The sequence below is a fragment of the Clinocottus analis genome, unplaced genomic scaffold (genome assembly GCF_023055335.1).
Source record: "Clinocottus analis isolate CAN_PGR_092001 unplaced genomic scaffold, fCliAna1.0.p SCAF_22, whole genome shotgun sequence".
Taxonomy (NCBI): domain Eukaryota; kingdom Metazoa; phylum Chordata; class Actinopteri; order Perciformes; family Cottidae; genus Clinocottus; species Clinocottus analis.
The window spans coordinates 5,002,456-5,027,260 of NW_027175954.1; the positions used below are offsets into that span (position 1 = coordinate 5,002,456).

Below are 24,805 nucleotides of genomic sequence, written 5' to 3' on the forward strand. Positions count from 1 at the left end.
AAGTTTAATGAATTACAGGACTTTTACTTGTAACAGAATATTCTTACACTGACATTATTACTTTAACAACATTTCTGAATACTTCTTCAATCACTCATCTAGGCCATCTGAAGTATTATTACAGCAACATGTTAATAGTGAAAGTACATGCACATCTATCTTGCCCACAGTAATGTAACAAAGCACATTTACTCAAGTTTGTACTACACATTTGAGATCCTTTATTTGAATATTTTGTTTTCGTGTCCCAGTATACTTTTACTCTATTACTATTTGGAGGGAAAGTGAAAAACATGCACCTTGAGGACGAACGTATCAAACTTTAGTTGGTTAAAGGGCGCCTCTCGCTCTCTCTGTGGACCAAACACACTGGGGTTGTGGCTCACGTTAACCAATCACAGCAAAGTGTGCTCACTTACTACTGGACCTTCAGCAGAGACTGAAGAGACTTCACCACACATGATGAAGCTATAAATGATTAATCTAACAGATGATGTTTTGTTAGAAGATAGATGAAATATTGCTTAAATTTCTTCAAATTGTTAGGGCCCCCTCCTTTAGGCAAGACACTGAACCCTGCGTTGCTCCCCGGGCGCCTCCCGGCAGCACACTGCTCCTTATGAACTAAAGATGGGTAAAATGCAGGGAATAATTTCCCCGAGGGGATTAATAAAAGGTAATTTATTTCTTCTTCCTTCTTTCTTTACACTAGCGGTCAGTGTCCTGTTTGCTGTCTCTTTTTGTCTTTCAGGATGTTGATCGCCAGCTGATGACCCCCAGCTGAGCCTGGTGTGGCTCCAGTTTGAAAGTCTCTTCCAGCTAAAGGAACTGCTGTTTGGTTTATGTTTGCTTCAGACATCCACACATGCTGACCTCACTGACTACTGACTTTAAGTTCAGTCTGTGTATTCTTTAACCTCATGTGGTTATTTCCAGTCTTCCATTTATTGAGGTGGATTGTAACAAAATGAAAACGTTTCATCAAATCGAACAAATGTGGCTGCACTATTTCAGTTTTGATAGTCACTGATTACATTAATTAGGGGAAAGATTTGAATAAATGGAGAAATCAGATGCATGGGAGGTTTTCTCCAATGACTGGCGTTATGTGTTTTACTTATAAACTTAAACTAATGCAGTCCAATACACAGGCCTGCATGAAATCCAACTTTCTAGTAGGAAACTGTTAGTTAGTTAGTTTTTGCTAGTTAAACCTAATAAACTGGTAACTGAAATTTCCCCGTAATTCCCATACTTACTGAGAAGCTACATGGGTAAGATTATGAAAGTATTATGAAACAGACCCCGTCACTGAGAGAACAAGCCCGCTGTGACGCAAAACTCTTATCTGATACGTTATGAACTTCAGTCACATGCTCAAGTCACTACTTTTCCCCTTTTAAAACACTCTTAAAAAAAAAAAGTCAGCGCTCTCTTTTACAAAATGTGCAAAGTAACCGTTTTTAAGAATTCATAAATTGACAACAGGATATAATACATTTTACAAAATACAAATCAGCAAATACTTTACTATACAATAACACTATTACAAAAGTGAAAGGGCGGCATGATGAAGCTCTACACATTTTTAGCCAATCAGCTCTAAATGCTCACTGTTGTTCACGCATCCCATTGGCTCCAATGGAACAACTGATAGTGCTTTACTATGATTGTGGTTTGGGGAAGACAGCCGGTCTGATGAAGTAAATAATTACTGAATATTAAGTATCAGATACAGGAAGAAGGCAGACTTACTTACTGTACTCAATGTGAATGATATCTTGTTGATTTAAAGGCAAGAAATTACCTTTTTATATATATATAGCATATTTTTATAGATGCTTTTGGAAACCACTATTTGGATGAAAAGATACTGATCCCAGAGAATGGAAAGTAAAATAGTTGTTTTTCTGAAATGTGCCTGCGCTGTGGGGTAAATTGAACATTGACTTTCTGACAGTCTGTGGACTTTGAGTTGACCTTTGAGGGAGTACACAGTAACGCCTCTCTGTAGATGTCGTAAAAAGGCCAGCCAGATAATATATAAATACAGAGCTAAAGATGCATCTCTCTTTTCTGCAGAGGGGCACCTTTTATGGATTATCATCTGACCAATCGAATCCTGCCCGGTAACAAACTACTGAGAATCAAAGGAAGCCTTAGATTTTAGACACACAATGTAAGTATACTTTATGTTTTTATCATCAATATACACTTTGATTTTTGGATCAGAAAAGATTCACTAGTTTTGCAATTGAAAATGTGGATGGTTAGTATATGAGATGTATATGGTGGTTTTCTCCTGGTAATTTGCTCTGATCGTCTGTTTCTGACTGTTGGTGCTTATCTGTAAATCCAGCATTAGGAAACATGGTGGGACTTAAACCCTCAGATGTCCCCCCTCCACTGGGGGTGAAGATGGCGAGTGCTGGGGCTGCAGCATGTGTTGCTGACCTTTTCACATTTCCCCTAGACACAGCCAAAGTCAGACTACAGGTATGTTCATGACAAAACAATTGTTAACTCATCCCCAGAATCACATAACATGTGTCCTTCGCATTTACTGCGATGCAACGGATATCTTTCGATAAAGATCTTTAGTTATTCTAACTTTTCATGCTATGTTGGAACACAGCGTGATGTTGGCTGCTATTGACTGAGCAGCTTGTCTTTTCAGTTTGTCCACTTCCTTCCCCCAAAATCAATTGCACTCATTACCATTTCTCTAGCAACACGCTGTTCTCTACTTTTGTTGTGTGAAGCTGGTTTTAGCCTTGAATACAATCTGAATCTAACCCCCAGATTCAGGGAGAGATGAAGGGAGTGGAGGGCATCCGCTACAGAGGGGTGTTTGGGACCATCAGCACCATGATCCGAACAGAGGGCCCCAAGTCTCTGTACAACGGGCTGGTAGCGGGGCTGCAGAGACAAGTGTGCTTTGCCTCCATCAGAATTGGCCTCTACGACAATGTCAAAGAGTTCTACACTGGTGGGAAAGACAGTAAGTGGTTACTTTTGACCTCCATGCCAATAATATTGGCGTATAATTACAACACCAAGTAAAACAAGTACACAACATGTAATAGTAAGTCAATATTAGGTGAAATAATTGTTTAGAGTAAAGTGTAATGTATGACGTTCTGAGAGTATTGCCATTGATTGATGTTTTAATTAAGACTTGAAAAAAATATCTCATGCACATACAAAAATATAATATAAAGTATCTAAAAGCTGTGCTTGATTGCAGTAATCGAGTAGACGTACTTCTCTTCCAGATGCTAGTATACTGGTACGAATCCTGGCTGGCTGCACAACAGGTGCGATGGCGGTGTCTTTTGCACAGCCCACTGATGTAGTGAAGGTTCGATTCCAAGCCCAGATGAACCTGGACGGTGTGGCTCGTCGGTACACCGGCACCATGCAGGCCTACAAACACATCTTCCAGAATGAGGGCATACGTGGACTCTGGAAAGGTGCCATTTAGGTTAAGAGTTACTCATTGGGGTCTCTTTCGCTTACCATGAAAATAAAACCCCGAATGTATGTATAAATGATTACTGATTATTTTTATGTTCTGGCTTCTTCAGGCACACTACCTAACATCACAAGAAATGCACTCGTCAACTGCACAGAGCTGGTTACATACGACCTCATCAAGGAGGCCATCCTTAGACACAAACTTATGTCAGGTGAGTAAGAGAGCTTGTGCACGTGTACATGTGTCACACATACACACACACACACGCACAGGCAATGCTTTCCCAGAGAAACAGCTGATTGGGTTAGAAGTCCACCCACCCTCTCACCCCTTCAACTCCCACCACAGCTGATAACAGCTCTCAGGTTGTTACAGGACATGGTGTCTTTTCCCCTCACTGTGCTGTAAATATAGTAGTTAATACATAATTTATCTCAATCATTTATATTGCCCAATTCACAAAGTTACATAATCTGCTGACATGAGTTTCTATGCCGTTGGGCTCAGAACAAAGGCCCTCCGATTACACTCGTTTATGATCTTCAGTTGTTTAGTTCACAATCTTTCTCTCCACAGACACCCTTCCTTGCCACTTTGTATCCGCGTTTGGTGCCGGCTTTGTCACCACGGTGATCGCTTCCCCAGTAGATGTGGTGAAAACTAGATACATGAACTCTCCACCTGGTCAATACAAGAGTGCTATCAACTGTGCCTGGACCATGATGACTAAAGAGGGGCCGTCGGCGTTCTACAAAGGGTGAGCTCCACTTCTCTGACCCCAGCACACACACACGCACACGCACACGCACACACACACACACACACACACACACACATTTGCTTGGGGATATTTGTACTTGTGTGTTTTCAGCAATGCAGCATTTGAGGATCTGTTTAAGCTTTCATTTTCTCTACTTCCTGTAGATTTGTGCCCTCATTTCTGAGGTTGGGATCGTGGAACGTTGTGATGTTTGTCTCATTCGAGCAAATCAAGAGAGCCATGATGGTCACGAAGAAGAGGATTGAGGACAGAAATTAACAGAAAAATCTGTGTATGAGGAAATATCAATTCACATTTTTTTTCGTTTTGTCATCTGGTGACAAAGAAGAACATCCTTTGTTGAAAAAGGAATATTAGAGTCGGGTCTACCGTGTATTTGTGTTCATGTTGAAATTGAAATGCAGTTCTATCTTTATATTTATTCATGATGGACCATTTTAAATTTTATGGGCGTGAATGCTGCCAACACTCGGTTGTGACAACCCACTTTTGGGAAGTTGACTCTGCACTTTAAGATCTGTGAATCTAAATCTGTCTAACAAACAGTTTTTGCAGCTTACATCAGTGCACCTTTAAATAACGCTGGTACCCATCAGAAAATGTTAAACAGGTTTATGTGAACTCTAAAGATGTTTTACTAACCCTGTGCTTGCTTTTTAACTTGTGTTATCACTCTGACCACAAAAAAACAGACACATTTCAAAACATTAAAATGTGTATTTATTACCTTTGAGTCAAAAGTGTTAATCATTATATACCTTCCTCAAAACCAAATCGCCGAATAAAAATGCAGTCTTCAGACATTTCATAAATATATGAAAATGAAGTCAAACAACCAGTTTCAGCTCGCCAAAACCAATAATACAGGATACAGATGCCATTAACAGGGACATATTAAAACATGCAAAAATCTAGCCGTGGTCTCCGAACATAACAATTATATTCCAAAGCGGAACAAGTGTGAGAACTTATAAGTTTTGCTGAAAACACAAACAAGACAGCCACAAATATAGTAGTTCATTGCCATTTTTTTTAAATGACCTTTGATCTCTATAGTCCTCTGTAGCAGCTCTCAAGAAACACTGGAATGGTCATTTTTGAGGTACAGAGCGTAGATTGGTGCTCCATTATAAAACCCTTTCCTCTCACAGTAACGAGATGAACAGTGAACATTGGACCATAATACCAAATAAAGGAGGATTAATTTCTTTGAATGACAGCTTCAGTCTGATTATGACATTTTAATGTTCAACGTCACATCTTGCCATTTTCTACCCAATCAAACAAAGTCAGAGGAGAGGAGATATTTCTGAATAATATTAAGAATGGACAGTCAGTGTGAGGATCACATCAGGATCCTGTAGATGTGTCTTGACTTTGTCATGGAATTTTTCTCTGTACCGATTGAACTCCATGATGCTTTCTGGTTCTTCTGCCACCCAGAATTTATCAAATTCATAGGCCAGATAACCTAGAAAGGAAGAAACACACATTTTAGAGATATCTTGATAAAAGCAGATGACAAAATTGTAACTTCTATTTAGTTTTGTATTTTTCTAGAAGATGGAGAGAAGATATCTGAAAACTGATTCACTGCACTCACAGTATAACTGATGGAAGTGTCGCAACTCAGGCGTGCCCAGTACTGTATTGTAGAAATGTGGTTTCAAAGCCCCGCTCTTCAGAAGACTGTAGGCCATCTCTGTCAAGTTAATCCCAACGATGGCATATGAATACCTGAAATATGAAGAATGCAAAATTAGCTTTCAGTGGGTGCCAAAATTGGCTGAACTTAGAAAGTGAATGATTTAAGAAGATCAAAAGTCTGCCAATAATCCACAAACACGAATGTATCTTACCCGAGTTTAGGATGGTTTGCATGAGACAATACCTGACGAGCCTCCTCCGTGTAGTTTTCACTGAAAAAACTGGAACAAAAACATTTCAGTAAAATCATTGTTTAAACAGTCCTATTCTTCGCTTGTACTTTCTAGTTTAATCATAAATAAGATCACGATCACCAGTATTCTTGTGCTTGCTGGCAATAACCATAACCCATACAAAAAGGTGAACTCAACTGATTTTACCAAAAGAATCCAACATGCTACTGTTTCTTATGGTTTATGTATTATTTAAAATACTGAAGTCATTTTGTAAATGCTTCTTTGGTAGACTCAATTATTGTTTATCCATGAATGTAGTAGACTTGTGTGATCTGACAAAGGCACAATTGTCCACTGTTTGTCGACACAGTGTATTCTATGGACTCAGTGTTTTGTCATAACTTCCTCCTGTAATACTAATTAGAGGTCCGATAGCTCCACAGTCTGTTTTTTTCCTTTGAGAAGACTCAAGAGGAGGATTTCTCTCTGTCTTCCTCGCTCGCTTCTGTTTGGAAAGTGACGGTTTGTTATGCAATGTAGGCTGCTAGACAGCGAAAGGGAAAACACATGCATGGTCTACACAGATAAATCATTAACAGGGATCTGCGAAGCCTTACTGTATCTGTGCCTGCTCTAATGTTCAGACATAGATCCTACAAGGTTTAACAACGCAACTTCTTCTGAGTGTATGGTTCTAAGAATGGAAATGATTGTGTGTGCAAATTATCAAAACAATGACATGAATATGTATTTGGATACACATTTCCACTTTGCATTTCTTAATAAGAATGTATGAAATAAACGTTGCAGCAAACAAAGTATTAATTACTGCTGGCTGTGTTGATTCCCTCATCAATTTGGGATTGAATTTTCAGACTCATATTGACATACATCTGGAAAATAAGTTTGGTTTGCTCGGTCAGCTTTCTGTATCGGTGCTTATCATTTCCAAAAGTCAAAAAGGTCAAAAGGTAAAATAACTGTTGATAGTGTAGTGATGTGATCTCCAGCTCATACGAATACAGTTAATAAAATCTCATTGTTATTCAAGGAGGACTCACACAAGATTGATTAAGCCCAGCATTCCCATTCCTCTGAAGTCAGTCTTAGGGTCATCTCCTTGGAATCCAATGTCTCCCCACTGTTTGGTTATCCTCGAGTCCAGTTTGACTGATGGCATCAACAAGTCCCACAGCTGAGAGTGCAAATAATTCTAGGGTTACACATTTGTATTGCCACTGCACAAAGTTATAGGTCCAATAATTTTGGATTCATAAAGGATACTTTTCATACTGTAGTCATGTGGTTTCTAATTCTAAAGCCTGAACTGCTTCTGCTGCGTCTATGTTAGCAGTAGTTGTTACTTCATGTCATTAAGCTTATTACAAATGTCTGTCAATAAAATCCACAAGGACTGATCCAGGTATACATATACGTCAGACAGAAACTTAACAAGGCAGATACAACATATGATCAAGTCGATCCAGAAGAGGAACACACACCTTCAACAGCAAGGCTTCATGTTCTTGGTTTTCTGAGTTGAAGACTTCCTTTCTTAAATCTTCCACAGATATATACAGGCTGCTGTTTCCTGTTATTTGTAAAAGACAGATGTGGAGGCTTTCCTTGAAGCTGTAAGGTAGAGAGATAAAACAAACAATTAATACGTTGATTCAATAATGTAACTTACAATACTCTTCATGATGATTTGGAAATAAAATAATTGCTAATAAAAAAGCAACCTCAAAATAGCAGTCCTTACAATGGATCTTTCTGGGGTTTGACATTCTTCTCTTTCATAATTTGAGCCACACATTGCTCTAAATTATCCTTGTTTGTTTCCAAAGCTCCTCTTAAAACCTACAGAGGAGGAAAGCACAGGGGAAGAGATAGTCACAGAAAATTACAGATACAACGAGCTACCAGACAACGAATTGCTGCAGTATAATCTATGCTGTCAGCCACAGCAGAGAAATACCTTTCAAAGAAAGATGACAAAGAACTTTTGTTTCTACACTGAATGAACTGTTGTTCAGAAAATGCTTACCCAGCTATAAATGACAAGAAGAGTCAATTCATCTAAACTGGGCAAGTGTAGAAAAGATAAGGACTGATTAAGCTCACAGGATATATGTTTATTGGAGTTCACACATTCAATAGCCTAACAGATAATGAACACGTCAGTAGTTTAGAAAAGGGCGTTTCCTTCGCTCCTCTCTGCAGGACCACATAGTTTAAACTACTATAAGGCTTTCATCGTCCATATGCAGTGGGATTACTGTTCAGATCTACAAAAAATGATCACTTCCTTCACTCCTGGTGTCTCAATAGTGGCTTCCAGCACACGCTGCTTGTCTACGAGCCCAAATATGATTTATCTGTAATGCTGACCCTATTAAAACTATGTTAAAGGTTTCAGGTCCACCCAATAAAGACTGCTTGTCATCGCACTGTCCTGACTCAAACAGTACAGGAACAGAGAAAAATATGCTTTTGGTGTGTCTTTTAAGAACTCATGTCTTTTCATTTTGATTAAGCTACTTGCTTTTATGAGCCATTCCTATCGTACAATATTTTACTGATGTGTATTGCATGTTTTTAAGATGCATGACTGTTTGACTGTGTGTCTGTAGCCTCCGATTATATATTATTTCCTTTTCTCTACATGTATTAATGTTTTTCTAGTATTTTGCAAGGGGAATGCACTTTTGGACATCTGCAAAAAATAATTAAAAATTCCCCGATATTTTTTTTAGACAAGGGGTTTCATCATTCAGTCAATCAAATGCCAACAATAAAGAAATCTCAGTTACCTTATATTACCTACTAAAAACTGTTTCTTACCTTGTTCTTTGATGACTGCAGAGAATATTCTAGAGCAGGACACAAGAGTCAGATTAATATATTTAAAAAAAAAGTATACTATGAACAGGAAAATGATGATCCCATGATTTGGGAATATTTAATTCACCTGCTTTTGTTGTCCTTGTGGCCCCAGGCTTGTATCCTGAACATATTCTCTGCAGCTCACATGTTCCTGTAGCCTGTCGGATGAACCACTTCAGCCAGTATCTCAGGATGGACGTGTAGATGTACGTCCAGATATACCCCAGCATCTTCTACAACATGGGCAGAGAAAAGACATGTGAATTCAAGCCGACAAATTGAACTCAGCTTGCCATCACCGATGAACGGCCCTTTGTCTCGGGTAATAGGTACCACTTTCATTTTTATTCTAGGATGCAATCCACATGCTGGCGAACTATGGATCAGCAAACTGCTCTGCAGTAAAAAGTACAAATAAAGCATATGATCGAAGCCAATAAACAGTCAAATCCTCGTGCAAGGTAACCATTCTTAAAACTTACTGACATGAGTGGAGGAAGACATACTTTGTAAAAAGGTACTACCACCCAGATGTAAAAATAATCTAGTAAAACTTAAGTATTTGTCCCTACTGCGGGACTAATAAAGGATTCTTATTATTATAATCTTAAAAAAGCGTCAGTCTGTCACTGATATCAAAGCTTCTGTAACTGAATTTGAATAAAAGAAGGAGGGCTGAGGCTGCAGTACAACACCAGAGAGAAAATATCAAATACAGCAGTTTGATCACTTTACATGATACACTTTTCATGTAACGTCCGTATTTTGCCTTCAGATTTAACAGATTATTCAGAGTATTTCCGAATTATAGCAACGGTTATTTATTTATTTACACGAGTTTGTCGGTCATGGTTGTTTGTTCACGTGAACTGCCAAATGGCACGTCACCCTTTAAACGTTATCACCGCAAGGAATTGTGGGGCGGCATTCTCTCCTTTCGTAAACGAAGGTGTTTTCTATGCTAAAGGAAGCATTTACGGTCCTTTCCTTTGTATTTAGATATTTTAGATATTTGTATTTATCATGGCGGCCACTTAAATGCTTCCGGGTCATTTACTTTTCCTCAGTTAGGAACCTTCTTATGCAAGGACTATTCGACCACAGCCCAAGTAACTTGTACGATTTCGTGCAGCAATCTATCTTGAAAGTAGAAAAATAGAAGTGCAAAGTAGCTTAACAAGTATATACAAAGTAAAGTACACGTGCATCCGGTCAGTAAATGTGCTTCGACTCTCGCCATAACGTCATTGTCGTGACAGAAACACAAGCGTCTCTGACAGCATATACACGATAGATGAGTGGGTCAGTTGATCGTAAGGCACTCTTAACATAGAAACATTAAACCAACAATAAGACAGGATCACTAATGTGAAATGGGAGCATCTAATAAGACGGGATCGTTATGGTGATAACGGAGCAGCTGACGAGGGGAAACAATAGCGTTGTCGTCGCTAGCACGAGAGGATGCTAACTTCAGACTTCAGTTTAGGTTGAGCTCCAAACATGAGTCGAGTTTGGTGGCGCATGACCGTAGTAATAGTTAGTTGCCTCTGGCTTTAATAAGCCAGCTGCGCTAACTAACCTAAAGTTAGTTAAGTTAGCGATTATATCAACACATACAGACGACAGTGAGCGACGACTGTTCACCGCTTCCTACAACAGGTTGTAATCGTATTCGCCAAACTGTTTGCTAACATGAGCTAACTATGTTACCCTAAATGTGATGGTGTACTTAATATATTTTACGAGTAGCAAGAGCTGAAGTTACTCTTACCTTTTTGTCGCAGGGACAAATATATAATGATATCCAACGTGTCCTCGCTTAACGTTACAAGCGACCTTCGGTGTGTGGTGAATTAGCAACGCTTCTCTTGACAACAGTGTGGCTCCGGTGCGTTCAGGTTCCGACCGGACACGCAGCTGTTCGTGAAAACACGCACCGAAGATTTTTAAGATTTGTTTCGATAACATGTGCACTTACATTCAACCATTCAGTTTATCTTCTTGTAATGTCTTTTTAAAGAGTGGATGGTTTGTAATGTATGTACACAACATACATGTACACTCTCAGAAACTTAGTTTGAATTTATTGTTTTAGTCAATTGACATGACGTCTTTGAACATAGCACAGGCCAGCCTTTCAGTGACAGTCTGTGTCTTGAATACAGCGACAGTGCCATCTACCGTTTAAATCATAGTACTGTCGGCACCGCCGGACGCTTCACAAATAGGAAAGCAGACAACCTCTCTTCCAAATACTGTGTTTATTAAGCATTAGCTGGATAGTAGATCTACATTAGTGGAATGTTAACCAACTGTCTCACCATAAATCTAAGTGTGCGTGACATGGGGAACAGAAATAAATGGTCCTTTTGTTGAAATTAATCTTCAGATAGATTTGGTTTAAACAATTCAGCCAATAATTTGCCTTTCCAAATTTTACCACAAGATGATGCCATATCCACACTACGGCTGTTTAATATTAAATTGAAAGTCTATTTTTAAATGGAGCAATCATTTGGCTGGAAGTCTCAATTACTCCATATCAGCAATGCATGCAGAGTTGCTCACCAATGGTGCACTCGACTGTAATTAAGTTGTGGTCTACCTTTTCAACTAATCAGTCCCTCTGGGATTTTAAAGGGCAGGAGGTCTACAATTACTGAATTCCAAGAGGAGCTCCTATCTCAGACCCAAGCTATACATGAAACTTAATCCCCAAAGTAACACTTAGATTATAATAAGAGTCTAGCCTGGGTCAAGCAAGAAAGTAGTTTGTGATCTTGATATTAAATCAGTTATAACAGCACGACAGACATGTCACAACATAATTTATGTCACACAGGTTAGGTGAGGATAGATGTTAAATAAAGACTTTAATGTTGTGTCACGTGTCCTGCATGTAGCGAGGGGTGGCAAAGGATGACGAGCCTTTCAAGAGAAAATAAAAGTCAGTGTCCTTTGGTACAAGTATAATCATTCTAAACAAACCAACTTAAATTACAAAATGAACTCCAAGATTAAAGACAAAATTGTTTGTCAGTGCCTAAAACAACCCACATGAGCTTTACCTGATCCTGTGTGTCTCTGTCAGCAGGCTGGCATTGTGTAAGATCCTTCCAAATTGTGTCTTTTACAAAGATAATTATCACTGTTCAGTGTGTGCTTCCTGACGTCATTATCGCTTATTAAGAACCATGTCAAGGAATAGAATCCAAATGCAGACAGTGGAGAAGAAATGAGCAGTACAGGAATGTAATGACTAAATGAAGATATGAAGCTTACTGAAACATACAACAGGCAAAGGATCAAAACCAGTTGGCGTTCAGTTTAGTCGTCATGTCGAGGTTTACGTTCCTCTGTATCGCTGGAAGAAGTTTTCCAAAGTTTCAAAAACGGCTTTGATGATGTTATCAAGACAGTCAGTTACAGTTTTTAAAAAGTGTGTACTGCTGGTAGGCATATAGAGAAAATACTCATATTGTTGATTTCTATTGTCAGTAACGTTTCACCAAACACACTGCCTACTGTCCTTCACACACCTGAAGGGAACCAATTATTTTCCAATATGCTACTGTGTGGTAGAATGGCTTGAAACCACTGAGATGTCTCTCTAATTGCCTTCCATGATATGATCATATGCTGTGCTACCAGTTTAGAAATGCCAATGTCCAATTTTAACAATTTCTCTGCAGCGGTGAACCATGAAATGCATTCAATATTTACAATCTCTAGTGCTGACTAATAGTTCTAATGCAAAGTATTTATTTTAACTTTTCATATGGGTCATGGGGGTTTATCTTATCATCTTATGTGTTGCAACCCATTTGTCTACATCACACTTTTTTTAATGCAGCTTTTCTGTCCTCCACAAAGGGAAAGTTCCACATGGATCAAATATCACAAAAAAGTCAGCTAAACTGAAATAGCTGCATCTTTGAGAGAGCTGGACTCGTCTTCTGTCGATGTCTTGATTGTATGTTGTATATTCAGCCCAACAGACACAGAGTGAAATGTCTTTATTTTGCAGGTGTTTCTTTATTTTCTTCTTTAAAGGTATACCTGACTCTGAAACACTTTGAGATTTCCCCCATACTGTACACAGCACACACGCTAATAGGTCTTCTAAATCCATACAGGAATGATACAAAGAGACGAAGCAAAATAAATGGCATGTGCTCCTGAAATGTTACTGGCTGCATCTGCTGCTCGGATCTAAAAGTAATCAATTTTAAATGCATGTGACGCTTCTGTGGACGCCTGCGGCTGATGCTGCACTGCCTCCATTCTCCCCCTCTCCCCCTATTCCTCTGCTTTACTCTCCTGCACCACGGTGCCTGCATGCGCTGGACCAGTTCAATCTGGGATGGCACACACACATACCACGAGAGGTCCATTTTGTGAAAGGTCCACTTTTCCTAAGCATGAAGCAATGCAAGCCGAATAAAGAGCTCAGAGACAGGATCCCTCGGTCGGACCGCGGTGACTCAGTGCGCACGGCCAGTCAGTCAGGAGGCTTGAATTTTGCGCTCCGCAGTTCAGGATCGATACCTCTAAAGAGCCATATTCTTGTGTAAGGCGTGGCTTGGTGTCACCGAGATAGAGTTGGTTTTCCATATTCATTTCTAGGGTTTAGCCTCTTCTCACTGACACGGACGCGCAAGCGGCACCCCAATGTACTGGACATATAGCGCCTCTCAAGGTAAGCCACCCTCCTCTTCCTCATTAAACTGTGGCTTGCTTTGTGTCATGATGTTAATATTTGTCCGCAAGGTCATATCAAATCAGCAAACATCGGTGGCCTCTGTGATGTTGGGCTGGGACAGGGCTGCAAATGTTGGCGACATGACATACATCTTAATTGGCCCGAATAGGTCGTGTGCATCACTTTAATGCATGCATCCGTTAAGCGTGAATTCACATTCTTCAAACACTCTCTCATTTCTAAACTGTTGCAGGCAAAAGACACCAGTGCGTTTCATTGTTGAATATCTCATTTGCAGGCAGGATATGCTTTCCATAAATATTTGCACTTTGACAACAGACACGCAGATGCGTGCAGTGAGAGAGCAGAGAACAGATAGCTACCTGTCTGTGACCCAAAACTGTATTCCGAGTCACATTTAAACATTATTATTTCAGGTTACCAAGCACAGTAAGGTAACCATTATTATGTATTCTGAAAAAAATATGACTTGACCGCTATATTATATATAATGCTTGTTGTTGTTATGAATCTTGTGAGAAAAAGGGAGTATACCTGAAATGACGAAACTAGGTTTAACCTTAGTTTCACTGTGATGGGCTGCACATCATGCAGAATGGATGATCATCAGCATGTCACTGAAATGGAGATCAGAAACTTGCTCCCTGTGGACCGCTGAATTATCAATTGGTGATTCGTCCTCCTCTTTGGATGAAGCCTGGGCTGTTTTTTTTTTTTTTTTTTGATTGTCTTGATCACAGTGCAAATAATTAGCCTGACTCAACGAATCAGATGCTTCAAACGTCTGACACGTTACTTGCAGAATTGACCCGGATGCTTTGACACTTTTAGGAGACCGATATGGAGTCGTTCATCTGGTGTGACATGAAAAGATTTGTGAAACTGAAAGTTCAATGCTTAGAATTTATATTAGATCATTAGGAGATAAAAGATGATCTAAAGTCTTGTTTTTGAAGATGGCAAACCTTTTTGGTTTATATTTCACTAAACGTGGCATAACAATGACAGAAAAATTTAAGATGAATAATTGTTTTCAAGCAACACTTAAGTGTTTTTCATTTTGCAGGATTATTTTTTACAAATGTGTTTGTGCTGAAATTGTTCAGTGTGGAATTCATGAAAGAACACAGTAGTGAACAATTATATAGCTATAACAACAAGATCACATGGTTAACCCCCTTCAGCAAGAACAAGGGGGTTAACCTTATACTATACTTTTACACTGATTAATCTGGGTATTTTGCATGATACCAAGCCTATAAATTAGGAATTTTGGACCCAATCTATACCATTCTTAATTAAAACATATCCTGCCAGTATCTGTAAGGACTTTCAGTGCATGTCAAAGTCTTATTTCTAACTTTGCTTACTTTACGTTCAGGTTTGTAAACTTTGTTTCAGTCCTACAGAGAAGTTATTTACTTCTGTATGAAGTTATTCTTATTATTTAATTACTTGTACAATTGATCTATGTATTTTGTATTTGAAGTTGATTTGAGTCCTTTATAAGGTATTATAACATTTATAAGTTACACAAATTATATACAATTATTTGAACCATGTTTTAAGTTAAGTTAGCATTTTATCACATGCATCATTCAAAGAGCATCACAGAGACAGAAAAACCTCAAACTACATCTACAGCAACTAACTAATTATCATCATCACCGTTTCAAGAAACATCTCGTTGAAAAGACAAACGCTCTCAGATTTGGACACAGTATTGTTATGATATATGTTATGATATATGTTGTATGTCATGAATAATTTGATCATTAGGCTTGCAGCCACATATATTCAACTTAACTTCAAGCAGCAAATAAATTAAGCAATTAAAGGTCATTGATTGTTCCGGTGCTTTGCCTTAATTTGAACACAGGTTATTTAAATGAGTGTTAATGACTGTTCAAAGAAACCACCTGGAATGCTATATAAATGTAATTAACATAATGCTCACAGGCCCGCTCTACTATGTGAGTCTGATCTGATTATTTTGGTCTAAATCGAGATTTAAGTCTCGGAAAAGTGAAGCTCCATTATTAAAAAATTAAAAAATGTCTATTTCTATTTTCCCCCCTTTAGTGAATCAGACAAAGTGACTGATATTGCACATCCGTGTTCATCTTTGGATTACCACATCGTGAATCCGGCATGGGAACTAACCCAAAAAGGACAGTGACAGTCCAGATGCTGCCTCAGCTGGCTGCGGTGGACACGCTCGGCAATAAGGAGCCGAATGCCAACTGGGCGACAGAGCCCCACCTTAAACTCTCTCAGGTTTGTTCAAAATCCCCCCTCACTTCTCCCGACTCCAAACAGGACAACTTATCTCTGACTGCATCTTCTAATAACACCGCCTCACACACTCCAAAAAACGCTTCCAATGGAGCTGAACCAGCTAACAGCACTGTGCCAGACAAACCAGTACCAACTAGTGGAAACCAGACAAAGTCAGAGCTTGTGACAGGTCGAGACCAACAGATGCAAGACTTGTCTCCAACAGGCCAAGGAGTGGGTGAGGCAGGAGGCGACCAGAGGGATTCAAATGCTAATATGAAAACGCTAAGCATGGCTGATGGAAAGGATATCTGCAAGGCTGGTGTGTCGCCTGCTTTTTCAGCGTCAAAGGTCGACATGCAGACCAATGACTGCAGAATAAAAGGGCCGAATGCAGCAGAGGAGGAGAGTGCAAAGCTGATCGTCTCAGCCACAGCACGAGTGGACAGTAATAAAAATGTTTCTGCTAATAATAAAAATCTCAACAGCGCCTGTGATTTAATGCATACGACATCTGAACCACGACGTGATACTGAAGCAAGCCTTTTAGTTCTCATAGACAAGGATACAGCTCTGCCACATAAATCTCAAGAGCCCGATCATATACCTCGCTGCTCACAAACCTCTGTGAGTCCGCAGGACGCAGCTAATCCTAAACAAATCATAGAAACTCCTGCAGCTCCTCTTAGCTCCACTACACCTTTGTCTGAGAGCAAAGATGCGGAGGCCGGGTTTACAAATAAGACTTCAAGTTCAACACGTCAAGAGAAGGATTTGCCACCATTTAAGAATCCACAAGTCCCCTCAGATAAACATCAGCCAGTGTCCTCACAGACGGACTCCTCCACTCTGCCCCAGGCTACACAAACCATGCCGGCAGATGGGCAGGTGGCTGAGGAAGCCAGCCAGACCGATACAGCTGTCTTTGAAGCGCAGCAGCAGCACGGCAAGCAGTACAGGGAGGCTTCGACGATGACCTTATCCCCGTCATCTCCACCGGTCAAGCAATGTCATGATATGCAGGTCCAGGCGGTGGCGAACACGTGCAGTAAGGCCGTGGCCACAAGTCCGAGTCTGCTGCCTTTCACTGTGCCTCGCAGGCTGAGTGGTGGTGCAGTCCCCAGGGAGGCCACGCAGAGCCTGGCTGTCGTCTACCAGGTCGACGGGGGTGTGGGACTACATCAGATGAACATGAGCTCTGTATCCGCCTCCACTGATCCAAGGTCAGAGAGACTTACTGTAGAGGCAGAGATGTGCCCCAACCAAAATGCCAGCGTGGTTTTCCACTCAGAAACTTTGTCCCAGCAGCAGGACAAAAGGCTGGGAGCAAAGCCTAAAGACCCCGGGTCAGCTCTCTGCAACACCCAGCCGGTTTATCAAATCAATATTGATCACAGCCACCACAAGGAGCAAGAGACAGGTGACTCCCAAAATAAAACGGGGGTGCAGAAATCTGCAGCGAAAACAGCCAATGCCGAAGCTTTATCTCTCAAATCAGGAACACCCCCCGAGACGGCCGGTGCTACCAAGCCTGGATCTGCTGACAGTCACAAAGCTGCGCCGTCACAAGCTGCTGTCACAACCAAGCCCAGCCAGGCCCTGCCAATAACAACAACAACAACAACTAACACCACATCAAAGCCAGATCTCACGAAAAAAAAAGCTGAAAGTCCGAAACTAAAGGCTAAAGTTGGAGGTAAAGCCCAGAAGAAGGAGGCAAAGTCAAGCAAACAGAAGATAGAACTGGCGAAGAAGGAAGACGAGGAGGACCAAAATGAAAAGGACATCCACGATGTCGTCTGGGACGAGCAGGGGATGACTTGGGAGGTCTACGGGGCTTCTGTGGACCCAGAGTCCCTTGGTTTTGCCATTCAGAGCCACTTGCAGTGCAAAATCAAGGAGCAAGAGAGGAAACTGACTGCCCAGACTTCCCTCCGAAAGTCAGTCTCTGCAGTCGACTCTCCGGGACATGGCAGCGTGAGCAAAAGGAGGCAGCAGAACATTTTCAGGTCAATGCTGAAAAATGTCAGACGGCCCAACTGCTGCGTGCATCCCCCTCCCTCCTCCGTCCTCGAGTAGCACAGCACAAAGGCAGCCAGTGTCAAACTCCAGCCTTTTCCTAGAGGTCACAATTGTTGTCCTACCTTCGTCACGATTGCAATGCCAAGGGTCAACATTAATGGGGCGACGATCCCTGTAAGCATACTGGATTGTTGTAGCATAAAGAGTCAAACTGTTTGTGATGTTTGTGATCAAAGAAGGTAGGAATTAGAAATATCAAATGAACAACCCAAGACTGATTTTCTAGATATAGATGAAGGGGGAGAACTTCCAACAGTTTTCAACTAACAGAGGCAATAATAGTGAAATGCATGTGTATTAGTTACAATGGCAGTGACTTAAACTGAAGTCCAGAACTTAACAGTGTTAAAGGCACTGATCATGAGGTAGATGTACTTACTGTCGGAATATTTGTGCAACTATATTAAACTATCATCTCATTGCATTTGGTGCATTTGGTATATGTTTTTGAGATGTTTTTTTTCGGGAGCCCTATATTTATAAGATTGCTGTATTTTCTTTTCACGCACATTTATTTTTAGTGAGTGACTACATTGTGCAAAAAAGGACTGTATGCATACATGTGCTGTTTAATCTCTGTCCTTCTTTGGTTTTCTATTAAAATATCAAACAACTAAGTTGAGCTATTTCTGACCAAGAATCCCTGTTTAGGGGATTTTTACAATTTCTTAATTATTTTCACAAAAGGTTCAGCGCAGTCGCGCTAAACCGAAAAGGTCTTTAAAAATAAATAATAATAGATAATATCTGTCTTTTCCTAAGCCATGTGAACATGTCAGGGGATGTGAGAGCAGCAGGAAACATCAATGCAAACCACAGGAGTTACAAGAGAGTGACAGACTGCAGCTGAGAGGAAATGTGCAGTATTGGATAAATTAGTGTCAAGCCTAACGAGAGCATGGCGTTTGTTTTGAGGCAAAGGCTAGTTAGATCCTAACTCTTTTCTTTTGATTTACCCAGAGAATAACACGTTAAGTCTGCATGTGGCCCAAGACAGGAATATTTGATCAAGCTTTGACACAATTCCTTAGTTCAGTCAGGGTTCAGTCAGCCAGAGAAAACATTCAGGGAATTTCTGTTAAAGATATTAGTCAGTTAAGGACAGGAGAAGCCTAATCTTGGGAATGTTTCTTAGAACAGGATGTACTGTTTTGGACAGTGCTATGTTGTGATGTAAATCTGAACCAAAGTTATGATTCTGAGCAGATCATTAAGACTATAAGAGTCAGAGAAAAGAAGGCAGATGAATCTGCATTGAACAGAATAAATTGTCTGTTGCCCATTGTGTATTGTTAGTAAAACCTAAGTGCTGAGGGACACTTAAACATACCCTATTATAAGCAGGAATGATAGCAGCAAATATATAACCATATTCACGTGAAAGAGCGATGTTACCAAGACTTTATAAAGCAAAGTGTAGATGCCATTCGTCCTAATTTTCAAAAGTCGCACTATAAAGTTGCAGAGTTGCAGGACTACGAACTTGTAGTATCCTATTTGTTTCAGTTTTTAAAGCTGGAATATATAGATAATATATAATAAAGAAGACAGCTTGGAAGTAATTTTGGAAAACGTACATATTAAATAAAACGTGGGAAGAAATTGTGTTTGGCGACTAAGAGTTTATTTAGTCAAGGGCAGCCCTCATTATTTTACTGTTATCTAATTTTTTATAAAACAAATTAAATTGATATATCAAAAAAGTCTAAAGATGAATTGATAATGAAATTAATTGTAGGTTGAAGCTTCAGACGCAATGGAGTGTTAGCTGTAATTCAGCAGAATCTCAGTGTCGGCTCATCTGATTTAATTAAAGTTTCCAGGTTAATTGTAGGGCAGTTCTGAGTTCTTCATAATGTTCCTGTCATGGGATTTCCAGCATTCATTCTTCAGTGTAATAACGTTATAATAACATGTTCATATAATAACATTGTATTTCAAAGGCTTTGATTTGGCTAAAACACTTCCTAGTTCTCCAGAAAACCATTCTTTGATTGTGAACTCTCCCCTTCAGTGTGAATTTACCACTCTGACCGGTGAAAAGCTGATTTCAGGCGACTGCTGATATTGTTGTAACAGGCATGTCACTTCCTGTTAATATGAGGATGATAGCAAGGGGAAGGGGACTATTCTTGTAGTCTCTGTCAAAACCTGTAAAGAGCAATGCAAACTGAAGGGCCTACTCTTCATTCCTTTTATCCACCATGCAGGATCAGAGGACAAAGCTCTGAAGTTGTACTTTTATCTGTCTCCTCCTTCCTGTTCAGATTTGTGTAAGAACAAGATTGTTTCTGGAAGCTGCAGTGACCTCCATGACCTCTTTACATACTCTTATTTACTTCGAGTCTTATCCTATACAGAGCCGTTGGAAGGGTGTCAAACTGACATCACTAATCTGTGAAATCCTAATAAATGAATTCAGCCTCAGGCTGATTAACATCTCTCTCCTCCTCTTGTTCCAGTCGAGGTCAGTTTCTCCTTTACACATCGACTCTGTCCCTCTCTGTGTGCCCGGTCTCCAGCCTTAATTCAGATTATTTCCCTTGCTTTAATTACCCTCTGTTTCATTGTTTAGTAACCCCACACTCACTGTGCAGCTATGCCGGTTTCCCATTTGGAACAGCAGATTAGATTCGACCACAGGCTGTGATGAGCACATCGGAAGATGTTTTCCAATGACAGGGAACATGGAGAGGGATTTCAAAGGTACATGGACATGCATTTATCACCCATTGCTAGCAGCGGGCAGGATTCAACTTGCTTTCAATATTCAACCCACTGGCTGTGAGCTCTATGCCCTCTATAGGTATTTTAATTAACACACGCCCTAGCCACACAACTGTACTCGATGTATATGGAAGAAATATGGAAGAAATATCCAGCGGTGATGGCACACTGTTGACCCAATGATCTAAGGCACAGAAGATGTAAGGTGCAGAGATGTACTGGGTTTGAATCTGGCCGGTCAACTGTGAGAAACATTAAAGAACAAGGCTGGCGTTATTGTATCTACACATTTTATCATCAGGTTCCCCAGGAGCTCCACCTCACCATGAATATGTGACTAATTCTGGTCTCTGTAATATGCACAAAATTGTGATGACACCGTTGTCGCAAATAATGAGTATCTTTCAAACATGACAGCAGTGATAGCGCAACACTAATGCCCAGATTGAGAGCTAAATAATGATCTCTCAAGTGTTACTACTTAACAAGGAAACTCCCGAGCTGTGTCAGAAGCTAAAAATAAAGACGGATAGTCCGCAAGAGGCAGCAGGAGCCCCGTTAGCCCGAGGGCCTCCCCTGACTCACGCTGAGATATTAAAACTAATGACACTAGTTCTCTGGCGAGCTGTCTGGCTGCCCAGAAACTGTGGTAGAAGGCGTAGGTGTAGAAAAGTAAACAATTTACTTGAGAAATATGTGGGGGGCATTGACAGCTTTCCTAATAGATACAAGTGTAAACGTCATGAAATAATCCGTGCTAAATATTTGACCTGCTGATCGTATCAATTCCAACAAGTTTGAGTTTATTGACAGTTAGGTGATTACAAATAATCTAAAAATGTATGTCTTGACATGCTTTGAGGCTATTGAACATACAAGTTAGGTATTCTTGAGTGGAAGACATTAGATACTACCTCATCATAATATTTGGATGTCACTGCAACATTTCAAGAATTCACTATGTGTAACTCAGTAATAGTGTCCTCGGATTCTGGAGCAAATTCAGGGCAGCTGCAACATGTTTTTAGCTATAATTGAAGTCTTACAGATAAGTTGCTGTCCTGGAATGGGGATTTGGAATCTGCTTGCAGTGACCCAGTTAGCCCAATAAAGACATTAGCTTTTTCAACTCTAAAGAAACCCTCAGATAGAAACCTTGCAGATGCTCCAGTCCCCTCATTTATCATCCAGGGGACCATCTTTCCACTCGGAGACCATTTATGGCAACATTTAATAATTTTTGGGATCATGGGATTGAGAGTTAATTACCATTTACAGATCATATTTTGCGATTGTGAATCGGATAATTGGGAGTGACTGATAATGCCATTTGATTCCTCATAACCAAGGTTTCAAAACGTTTTACTACGTCTTAACTACTGACTGGTGGAAACATTGAATGCTGCCACTTTGAATGCTGCCATTTTAAAATTTTCACAATGGTTTTTCAGCTTCCTGTTCTCTTGTATGTCACTTACGCTTCATTTTCTCTCCAAACCTCTAATGCTCTGTGTCCCAGACCTTCCTTTCTGTCTTTGACGATAATATCACGATGAAGCCAGTTACAGTGAGATGATTAAAGCGTCTGCTGACCTCCACTCTGCAGAATATTTTTTTGTAAAATGGTTTCTACGGCGGTTCCCGTCTTATTCATCCTCGTATTGTATCAGAAGGCTAGAAATGAGGCTCTTCATCCTGACGGCCGCTCCACTCCCAGTGGAGTATGTGGCCTACATTTGTTTGTAGTGCGGCGTTTGGCTTTGCGAGTGTCTTCCTTTGTCAAACAATTCCAGTTCTCTGCAGCACGCCTCTTTTGTTTCCTCAAACATTGACTGTTTTGTCTTTTCTTCTTTCTGCATATCTCTTCCTCGCTTCGTTTGTCATTTATACTGTTCGTGTGTCCAGCAATGTAGAGCTCATCATTGATGGCTTACCATTCAGCTCCAAGCACTTGCCTTTTTGACCTTCATAATCGAGCATACATGTGCACAAGATGCACACACATACTCAGACAACGGTCACCTTCGCCATGGCTTCATTACAGACTGCCTTATTATGGCTGACAGATGTGCCCATAAATCATGTTCAAGTCTTGTTGGAGCAAGAAGATCCAAAACAAACTGAACACTGATGAAGATGAAACAGTGAGAAAGAGAAGGGATAGATAGAGAGACATCATTATATTATAATTATATGTTGAGAATGTCTCCAATTAAAGTTTTCTGCCATCATACTGCCTAAAGAAGGGTTTCTTCCCATCATTTTTGGCATTTCCATGGAGCGATAAGCATCTTTTGTATCATTACGGCCTTTTGTTACAGAGAGAATTTGGAAGGAAAGTATCTTTATCTTGAAATGAATGAAAATGAATTGTCCAAGGGGAAACACTTCAGATTCTAATTTACACAAAGTGAGTCTGATAAAACCCAATCAAATGTCTTTGTATTAGAAATTCAGCTTGTGACGACTCCTCCCTTCCACTAGGGGTCTGGGTCCTGTTTGTCTTTTCGGCAGTTCATCTTCAGCTATAAAAACAACACCTAAACATGGAGGATCCCTTGTCCGGCTGGCTGCTCTTCTTTGGCTCATACTGCTTTTTATTTGTTTTGTTTGCTCAAGTTAGTTGTGGTGTTCTTTAAATAACTGTCTATGTATTACGTTTACACTGGTCTCCCTTTACGGTGCAGCGTTTGAGCTGGGTTGTAACACGGCCCGACACAAAGATCCTTCCTGTGGAACTCATTTGCTCTGACCGCTGTGGCTTTGACGCAACACAGCATGTGTTGCTCTGCATTGTCTGCAACGCTGCAAAGGAAGTCAATCCTCCTTTTTTGAAAATGAGCCATTTGCTATATCTGTGAAGGAAACACTTTGGATAGACGTTACAGTTATGATTGAGACTCTTAGGCTTGTACTTCCTGTCAAATCTATTTCCATATGTGACGATCTAACTAGGGAATGATGCAGAACTCTGCTGACAGAGTGTTGACATGGACTAGTTACACATAACACTTATTTTAAAGTCCTTGCTTTGGTCACCATTTAAAAACTCTTTTACTTGTTTTGGTAGCAGCTATAATCGATTTTCTAATTATTTTCATTAACAATGGATGAGGATACATACAAAATACTATAAGCAGTGTATAGGAAAACCCCGATCTGTATGTTTATTTATAACTGCAATGGCTTAAACACACCAATTCACAAAATATAAAAAATAATAAAACACTAAAGACATAAAGCCAGTGTAATTATGGTCCTCGGGATCTCTGGTCAAGGCCTTTTGCTGATTTCAATCTGACTATCAATACCTTTAATGCTAAGTGTTGTAATGAAAGAGCTATAAATAAAACACTCAGTCAGCAGTTTTTAAGACAATGAATTTGCTGCTTACAGCTGAGAAAAACGCTGCTCAACCGAGCAGCAAGAATAAAAAGACACAGCAGTTGATTTACAAAGTGCAGTGTGATCAAAACAAATTGGATTTAAGATAATGGGATGTTGCATAATCTTACCCAGCTGAACCTAAATATTCCCGCATTTCTTCAGCACCCTGGATTGTTATATTTTACCCACAAGGACACACTTCACTGTCTAAACTGTTTCTTCATACTGAAATAAATAAATAATACAAATAAAATGAGTAAATATTAAATATGGGTCATATTTTTGAGGATTTGGGAATAAAGGTCACATCAACCATGTTAAACCAGCTTTTCTGTGCCACAGGTGACAGGTTTGCCTTTCATCTTGCATTTCCATCAGTTCCCTTGACATTTATCCTGTTGACTTCTTGATTGGGACACCAGGAGTATGAATACTCATTAACTAGTTGTTTTGAGACTATATTATTCATGGCTAAAGGAGCTCAAGGTTCATCTCTGCCGTCAGAGTTCAGATAATGTTAGTAAAAAGCCGTTGAATTGCTGCAAGAGGCACAGTTCGTTGCATCTTCCTCGGCGACG

At 40.0% G+C, this 24,805-nt stretch overlaps 3 protein-coding genes across 3 annotated transcripts; 2 read left to right on the plus strand and 1 right to left on the minus strand.

Annotated features, from left to right (window-relative positions):
- Window positions 1-2,090: 2,090 nt before the first annotated feature.
- ucp1 (uncoupling protein 1) lies at window positions 2,091-4,517 on the plus strand. Its single transcript, XM_068589135.1, has 7 exons — window positions 2,091-2,179; window positions 2,360-2,496; window positions 2,803-3,001; window positions 3,276-3,473; window positions 3,588-3,689; window positions 4,055-4,235; window positions 4,403-4,517. The coding sequence occupies exons 2-7, from the start codon at window positions 2,371-2,373 to the stop codon at window positions 4,515-4,517; spliced, it is 921 nt and encodes a 306-aa protein (XP_068445236.1). The 5' UTR covers window positions 2,091-2,179; window positions 2,360-2,370.
- Window positions 4,518-4,981: 464 nt separating this feature from the next.
- On the minus strand, window positions 4,982-10,924 carry elmod2 (ELMO/CED-12 domain containing 2). Its single transcript, XM_068589134.1, has 9 exons — window positions 10,803-10,924; window positions 9,114-9,261; window positions 8,987-9,015; window positions 7,905-8,002; window positions 7,645-7,774; window positions 7,204-7,337; window positions 6,119-6,187; window positions 5,863-5,996; window positions 4,982-5,730 (listed from the first exon to the last, which is right to left on the minus strand). Exons 2-9 carry the CDS (start codon window positions 9,256-9,258, stop codon window positions 5,579-5,581), a joined length of 891 nt encoding a protein of 296 aa, XP_068445235.1. The 5' UTR covers window positions 9,259-9,261; window positions 10,803-10,924; the 3' UTR covers window positions 4,982-5,578.
- Window positions 10,925-13,397: 2,473 nt separating this feature from the next.
- On the plus strand, window positions 13,398-18,741 carry gprin3b (GPRIN family member 3b). Its single transcript, XM_068589171.1, has 2 exons — window positions 13,398-13,730; window positions 15,837-18,741. Exon 2 carries the CDS (start codon window positions 15,906-15,908, stop codon window positions 18,108-18,110), a length of 2,205 nt encoding a protein of 734 aa, XP_068445272.1. The 5' UTR covers window positions 13,398-13,730; window positions 15,837-15,905; the 3' UTR covers window positions 18,111-18,741.
- Window positions 18,742-24,805: the final 6,064 nt, after the last annotated feature.